The sequence below is a fragment of the Strix aluco genome, chromosome 3, assembly GCF_031877795.1.
Source record: "Strix aluco isolate bStrAlu1 chromosome 3, bStrAlu1.hap1, whole genome shotgun sequence".
Classification (NCBI taxonomy): domain Eukaryota; kingdom Metazoa; phylum Chordata; class Aves; order Strigiformes; family Strigidae; genus Strix; species Strix aluco.
In genome coordinates, this window is record NC_133933.1 from 10,293,552 (window position 1) to 10,301,622 (window position 8,071).

Below are 8,071 nucleotides of genomic sequence, written 5' to 3' on the forward strand. Positions count from 1 at the left end.
TCTGGTGTTTAGAAACTGAAGTGCTCTCCTACCCTCAGCAGTTTTATCCACTGACAGCTCTTGTCTACAGTTGGGCTGAGCTAGTCCTCGTTTCCTGCTCTTCCCAACGGTGCCTCTTTGGAACTGGCGAGTGTGTAATTTCCTGCAGCTGAGGAAACAGCAAAAAACTGCTGAGGAGGAAGAGTTTTTGGAGGGGAAGGACCAGCCCATTTATTGGGCTGCAGGCTTGGGGATTAGAGGTCTGCGCTTAGCAGTTCCTGCTGCGTAGCTGTGCAGCGTTAATAGCTGTCCATGAAGTGCTCTTTGTGGGTTTTGGTTTTTGAATGCTTGTCAGTGGAAGAGTTTGGTCCTGGGCTGGATCCACTCCCTCCGACTCACCTCAAGGTGGAATACACTGACAGGGAGTGCCCCAAGATGGGACCTCCTGGGCCCACAGATCTGATAGATAAAGCACATGAGCTTTTAAAGCTTAGTGTTTTGCTTTGGATCTTATGCTCTTTTTTAAAAAAAAAAAAAAAAAAAAATCTGTTCCATGAGAGAAATAAACTAATTCTTCGGTGACAGATTTGATTGATTGGCCTGAGCCAGCCTCTTCTGTGCGGGAGCTCATGAGAAGCACAGCATCTCCCTGGTGGAGCACGGCTGGGGACAGGCTGATGTGGGCTGCAGTGAGGTGGCTGAAACAGGCAGCATTTCTCTCTTCCTTGCTGTTTCTGTTATTTTATCATTTATTTTATGTTGTGCTTTTTCTTTGCATCTGTTTCTTTGGGCTATCAAATGAATAGTGTTACCTAAACTTAGGAGGGGAAAAAAACCCAAAGCATTTAAATTGGGATTCCCTGCCCCCTGTTGTGTTTACACTTTTAAAAACAAGTTTATGCCTTTTTCTAAAGATCCAAATAGTGGTCTACTGCTTTTTTGGGTTTTTTCCCACACACAAAAATACCTGTTCTATGAAGTAACATGGCTTTTTGGTCACTTAACCTCTTTATCTCTTGAAAATAAAAGACAAATGCAAGAATTCAGATTATTGATACTGAACAAGTTAGCCTACAACAAACCAATAACACAGTTTATGTTTTTGATGGTAAGTAGTAAGTATCCAGCCCTTACTGTCCTTCCATCTTTACAGCCCATTCTCCCCTTGAGCTGGCACAAGATAAAAACTGAGAATATTCCCGTCTTTTAGAGCTCTTAAAGGCTTGAGTGAGAGTGCCTGGCTCACGTGGATGCAACCCCCAGAGTACAGGAGAAAAGGAGACCATATGTTGATTTGCCTCTATTTCTAACATACCCCACAATTTGGCTCATCTTGTTCCCGAAAATGAAATCATGGCACCGAAGACTCTGAAGAACATAAAACCAGGAAATTTGCAAATGGGCATGTCAGTGTGTTCTTTGTTTGGTGTGGTTTTGTGAGAGTCCAAATATTTCGGTGGTCACCTGCTTTAAAGTGTGTAAATCTGAATGAGTCCGCAGGCAAGTTTCATAGCAGTGCGTGGCCAGCGTGCTTTAGAAACAGACACTGCACGGTCTAGAAACCTGCTTTGTAGGAGACAGACAGTTTGGTCCAGTAGATGGGATGTTGACCTGGCACTTGGGTAACGAGGGCAAGTTACTTTTGTGTTTCCAGGCTCTGCTTCCCTCTGGGAGCTTGGTGGAACAGGAGCTGTCTTCACACAGTGCCACCGTGGTGCGGCCGTGCGCTCAGCGAGGCGTTTCACAACAGCACGGACAGTTCCCAGCATCTGTCTATTAACTTTGGCAGGGAGATAAAACAGGAACGGTGGTATTTAACAGCTATAATTAACAAGTGAAAAAGGCGTAGGTTTTTAAAAAGGGGTAAATGTTCATGGAAAAAATCCGGTGCGAGTTCTTAGCTTCTCTGGGAGCTTGCTGTCTTGTGACTGTTTGGACAGAAGAGCAGTAAATTTTTGTCTGATCCCTCGTGGTTTACATGCTGTTGACCTTCACTGGAGATAAAAATGGCCAGCACCTTGCAGGGCTGGAGCTCATGTTTCTTTCTGGTGCTGCTGCTCTTCCCCCATCACGATGAAGAGTCTGATTTGTCTGTGGTCACACAAGAGCCATTGCTGCAGCTTGACAGTTCCCTTTGGCTTTACAACATACTGGTAAATTGTAAATCATTTGTTGCCTAACACTTATGTCTTGAGGCACAATCCTGTACGCTGTGCAGTTGTCCCACACAGGGAGCAGGGCTCCTGGAGCAGTAAGCGCTATTTTTCTGCTACTTCTCCTGTCAAAATTAGGTCATCGGTTTTGCTTTTCCGTAAAGACTTTCTCAAAACTCCCCGTTTCTTTTTTTTCTCTCACACTCAGGCAAGCTTTGTTCTTTTGCACAGTTCAGGCTAGCATGCGAGAGAGCCTCCTTGAATGTGTTTGTAAATAATTTAGTTACAACGATTCAGCTCTTCCAGTGAATTGTGCGAGGCTCTGAGGGGAGGTATCACCCTACCAAAGGCGACCTACCAGTGATTAACCCAGGCCTGTGCTAGCACAGCCTCTCCGCCACAAACTGAAGGGCTGGCTTCACTGTTCCTGCGCCAGTTTTTCAAAGTGCTTCTGAAATCACATTCAGATCCTCCCTATCCAGGGTGGGGATGTAAGAATTTTGTTCCCTTTGTAGCAAATCTCTTGCCATCTGGTGGTGTCCACTGTCTTATTTCTTGGATTTCAGTCACTGGGAGAAGGGACGTTTTCTACTTTGTTTTCCAAGGTGTTTCTGCAATGTTTTTGTGGGGTTTTTTGGTTTTGTGGGGTGTTTTTTTTTTCTTTTTATGGCTAGGAGCTTCCATTTCTTTGTTTTCCTTTCCTTGTTTCTTCAGAAATTCGGATGTATATGATCTTAGAGAAGTAGTTTTCTCTCATGAAGTACTTGAGGGGCATATTCATCAGAGGTAGAATTGCTTGTCTGTCACTGACTCGTACAGATCTGAAGGAGAGGGCCAGCTCGCAGGCCACACGGCGTGCATCGGTGTAGCTGGCACAGTGATTATTCTCCCTGCATCTGTAATTCACAGGGTGGTGGAAACCAACAAAAATTAATGAGCAAAGAGAAGCGATTCAAACTAACAAAGATGAATAGATGAAATTGGGAAATCCTCAGATTTCATACTGCTTTGAGTGTTAGTTTGCTTATAAAGCAAGAAGTGCTAAAAGATTGTATGATGCGAGTCCTTGGCTGAATCAGATATGCCCAGCTACTGTTTTAATTTGTGATACACTAAATGAACCTTGGTTCATGATGTCATTAGTAACGCAGGGCTTTAGATGGCTGTTGGAAACTCTCCTATATAAACCGTTTTAAGTGGTAGAGAGGAGTAACCGGTGGTGTTTTTATTTCCAGTACGAAGTGAAGGCTCCTGTTCCTTCAGCATGCTTCAGGAATATCTGCAAGCAAATGGCAAAGATGCATGAAGCTATATATGATCTCCTTCCTGAGGAGCAAACTCAGGTGAATGTTATTTTTGAGATTCATGTAACACCTCCCTTGCAAATGCACATGGACTTGGTAACAAGAGAGACTTCTGCTTTATCTAGGGGGAGAAAAATTCTTTTTTCAGTCTTTGTGAAACCCCCATATTTAAAGGGGTTGGCAGCAGTCATGCAGACAGCTCAGTCTGAACTGAAGTAAGTGTTTGGATGTGCAGGGAGAACGATGAGACGTGCAAAAAGAACTGACTGCTTCCAGCATTTTGAGCTGCATTTTAATGTCTACAGAGGTGAATCTTCAATTCAGGAATTAGTGCTGAAATTCTGCACAAATGGCAACACTTTGGGTCTCGAGTACAGCCCTTCCAGGGAATTCTTCTGTAACACTGCTCAAATTTAGTGGCTTCTGGAGGTCCCTAAATGTATTATGCAGCCAAATTGTACCAGATGTGCTTCTTCAGTATTTTGCTGCAGTTATTGCTACTGCAGTTTTAAGTCTGAGGACAGGAAGGACTGATCCAGTGAGTGAATACACTAAGTTGTAGTTTCTCTTTTGCACTAAATTAAATGGTCTCTTCAACTGTTTTTCATGCTTTCTCTTGCAAGAAAAGACTTTAAGTGTTTACAGTACAGGGAAGAGATGTGTTATCTTCTAGCCCTAATACACATTGCTAGATGCTTCAGACAACAGGGAAGAGAAATTCATGCTCCAGAGAATTTGTCCTCCCAAGTGCAACACGTAACAAATAAGGGAAGGTGTACACTGTCCTGTGCGTTAGAAATTGTGTATGGCCAGAAAGATTAGGAGCCTGAAGGACTGGCAGAAGGGAAGGTCACATGAATTGCTAAAACAAAACCGAAGGTTGGTGTTTGTGGTGGATTTCCTCACTGCCTGGGGATGGTTCCTTACTCTGGTTCTGGGGTTTCTTCTAGATGTTGTTTTTACGAATTAACGCAAGCTACAAACTTCACCTGAAGAGGCAGCTGGCCCACCTAAACGTTGTCAATGACGGAGGACCTCTGAATGGGTACGTTTGCGTACTTTTTTTTACTGCTTAATTTAAATAATCAGGCTTTGTCTCCTGCAGGAAAGTTGTAATTGCGGAATGCAGCCACACTCCGGGTTTTAGCATGTCCCATTTGGAGCTTTCTTACAGTAAAGGACATGACTTGTGCCTTTCCATAGTAACTAGGAATGCAGTTGGCTTGGTAATAGATTGGGAGTTGGGCATTGTCCTGCTGGAAACCTGTGGTAGGTTTCCTTCGTTTGTGGGTTACTTTTTCTCCGTTTGTGTGACAGCAATGGCCACAGTTTGATTCACAAGAATTGCATGATTCACGAAGCAGTTTTGAAACGTGGATGATGACTCACAGCGCTAGCAAAGTAAAAATAGGAAAAAGTGGTATTTCATCTGTGTGACGGGCAGCTTCTACACAGAAACTGTTTTTACAGCAGAACTGGATTTAAAACAAAGATTATATTCCACAGAGCTTTTACCCCCTTCCTGCCCCAGCCTCAAAACGGGTCAGTGGTGCCTCGTGGGAGGGTGTGGCTGGCTGTGCCTGGCATCCCACACCTCCCAGGAAAGAGGACAGCCTCTTGCAGGCTGAATCCTGTTTCTGGGATTTTTCAGTCTGGAGAAGACGAGGCTGAGGGGAGAGCTCATCACCCTCTACAACTACCTGAAAGGAGGTTGCAGAGAGCTGGGGATGAGTCTCTTGAACCAAGTAACAAGCGATAGGACAAGAGGGAATGGCCTCAAGTTGTGCCAGGGAAGGTTTAGACTGGATATTAGGAAGTATTTCTTTCCAGAACGGGTTGTGTGACGCGTTGGAATGGGCTGCCCAGGGCAGTGGTGGAGTCCCCATCCCTGGAGGTGTTTAAAAATCAGTTTGACACAGAGCTGAGGGATCTGGTGGAGTTGGGAACAGTCAGTGTGAGGTTAATGGTTGGACTGGATGATTTTCAAGGTCTTTTCCAACCTAGATGATTCTGTGATTCTGTAAGTTGGATAGTCCCCTGAAAATGGTGGGTTTTATAATCATTCTTGATGACCTGGGGGTGTAGTAAAGGTGAAATTCAGTCGTCCTATGCACATGCAAGAAAGCATTGTCTTAGGCTGAAGAAGCCAGAGAAGGAAGTTTACAAATGTTTCAAATGTTTCTGGAATGAAGGGTTTTGTTCCTGCCCAGTTTATTCTTACTTGTCCTGCTTAAGCTTATTCATCCTTGTACTCTGTGCAAGAGTGTGTCTGAAATGGTTTTCTGTTCTTGTGGTGTACACGCAAGGTAACATCTACTTGCCTTTGGTACTTAGGAAGGTATTTGTAAGCCAACAAACTTCCGGAGGCCGCAGCAGCCCCAGCTGAAGTGAGAGCACCCAGAGTGTGTTGGGCGTGTTTCACACTTGGGTTTCTACCCCTGAACAGTGCGCTGTGCTGTCTTCACCCCGCTGCCCTCTTGGTTTTGTTTGATGCCTGTGGCTGGACCCCTTCTTGCTTGGAGGGTCGGGGCAGGTGGTGCCGGTGGTGCGTTTCCCAGCACAGTCCTCCTTACAGTCAGACGGGAAGCAGTGATGCTCCGAGTCTGTTCCTTTCGTGGCAGGGGTTACCCGCGTTGGAGCGCAGCTCGGGGAGCGTGTGGGCGGGGCCGTTGGCAAAGGGAAACGCCAAACACTGGATTCCACTTGCTGCTCTTCCAGCAGTCTTCACTGACCTAGTTTTTGACATGCTTTTCTGATCCACATCCTATTTTCAACTATTTGTTTCTGCAGTAATAGTAAAATGCAGGTCTGTGCACCCTGGTTAATTTTTTACTCTGAAAATACAACTTTTATGCCTACATCTTGCTGCTTTCTAACTGGAAGCACCATGATCATGTTTTTCTCCTGCCCTGATACTCTTCAACAGTGTATGAGGGATTTTAACTGTATAAACTGTTACAGGCAACACTGCTGTTTGGGTGCTTTTACATTAACCTTCTAGGATACAGAAGCTAATGTTGCAATAATTAATGTTTTAAGTACAACGGAATACATGGTTTAAGTCAAGATAAGCCTGGGGTTACAGCTAGAGAACAGAAGTGTTAGATGCCCAACTCCTGCTCAGTTTTCTGAACTCTTCATTTGATCTCCCTTCCCTGTAACTAGTTCTACACCTACACTAATCATGTGCCATCACTGCTATAAAACAAACCACTGCCATAGCATGGAGTTTTGAGCTGATACTTAAAACATCTAATCCAGGCCTAGTATTGGAACGTACATTGTTGTAACTGTGCACCCAATTCCTAAACAAATCTGGTTATTTTTCTGAATATTCCAGGTGGACTGGACAGGTTCAGATACTAACCTTGTTCTGTGTTTCACTGCAGCCTGGTTACTTCAGATGTAGCTTTTTACACTGGAAACCTTCAAGCTCTGAAAGGCCTTAACAACTTAGACCTGAACATGGCTGAAATTTGGGAGCAGAAGAGGTGATAATCCACCGGGAGCAGTCACTTGGCTCTGTCAACAGACCGACTTTCTTCTAAGCAGCGCGATGACCGTGAGGTGAATACTTAAGTCTGAGAAAGGACACTATTGCTAGTCGGGGAAGCTAGGCTCAGAGTGAGCTGCAGGGAGTGATCTTTTCAGTGTCCTTCAGCAAGAAACAAGTGATCAGCTGTCTGTGCAATGTTTTTTCATTCTCTCTGGAAACAGACTCAGGTTTCTTTGGACCAAATCCAAAAGAACACATAGCTGTAACACAGCTGTAGTTGTCTAGAATGCTCTGTATATCTTTATATTAAAAAGATGCTTTGCATTTCTTCTAGTGCAATGAAATCCACATGGTGTCCCACCTTATTTAATGATGGTACAGTATAAAGATCTTGCAGTTGGAACTCTGTAGAAAATGTTTTTCTCTATGAAACGATGCTGTTCTAAAATTTATTTTTTTACAGAACTTTATATAAATAAATGTCTTTTGATTGCTTGCATATAGGATTCAGATTTGTTAGGGAGCAGACCTGTTTCAGGGGATTCCTCACAGCCGGGCTCTAAACTGCCACCTGAAGATAGGATTTTCTAAGAAACTGTCTGTTTGCTGAAACCATCGCCTACTGCACAGAGTTGGGAAAGGAGCAGCACTAGCAGCGACAACACAACGGCGGCTTCTGGCGGAACGGGAAGGTAGCGAAAAGGCTGGTGGGGGGTTGGCTTTCTGCAGCCACCAGCCCTGGGCAGGGCAAGGACAGGGGCTGCTTCAGGACCTTCCACCCTTTTAAAGAAAGGCACAAAGTGTATAAAGACAGAGGAGGACACAGAAAACAGGGCAGGAAGAATCTTAACTGGTTTTAGGCTGCTTCTAAAAGGTTGCCCCATTAAGGAAGGTGCAACTGCAATTAATTTATTTCAGAGGTTTTAATACTACCTTTTAAGACTGGATGCTGCCAGTACTCCTAAGTATAAGTGCCTGTGTATCTCACCTCACACCTCCTCACCTCACCCTGTGCCACTGACGTACGGTGGAATGGTCTCCAGTGTGTGTGTGCCTACGGTTTTTTCAGACAGGCATGCTGATCTGTTAGCGTAACAGATGTCACTCAGTGTCAGTCAAAATAAAGCTATCCAATCACA

General features: G+C 44.4%; 1 protein-coding gene across 6 annotated transcripts in view; it reads left to right on the forward strand.

The window, feature by feature from the left end:
- Positions 1–8,071, forward strand: part of VPS54 (VPS54 subunit of GARP complex) — a 55,041-nt gene extending 46,970 nt beyond the window's left edge. For 5 of the 6 annotated variants that reach the window (XM_074817301.1, XM_074817304.1, XM_074817303.1 and 2 more), the window contains 3 exons: positions 3,368–3,475; positions 4,387–4,481; positions 6,826–7,282. In XM_074817301.1, coding sequence (XP_074673402.1) covers positions 3,368–3,475; positions 4,387–4,481; positions 6,826–6,931 — 309 coding nt within the window. In that variant the 3' untranslated portion in view covers positions 6,932–7,282. Of the gene's footprint in view, positions 1–3,367; positions 3,476–4,386; positions 4,482–6,825; positions 7,283–7,436 lie in introns of those variants that run through there. The other variant, XR_012622356.1, reaches the window with a different exon arrangement.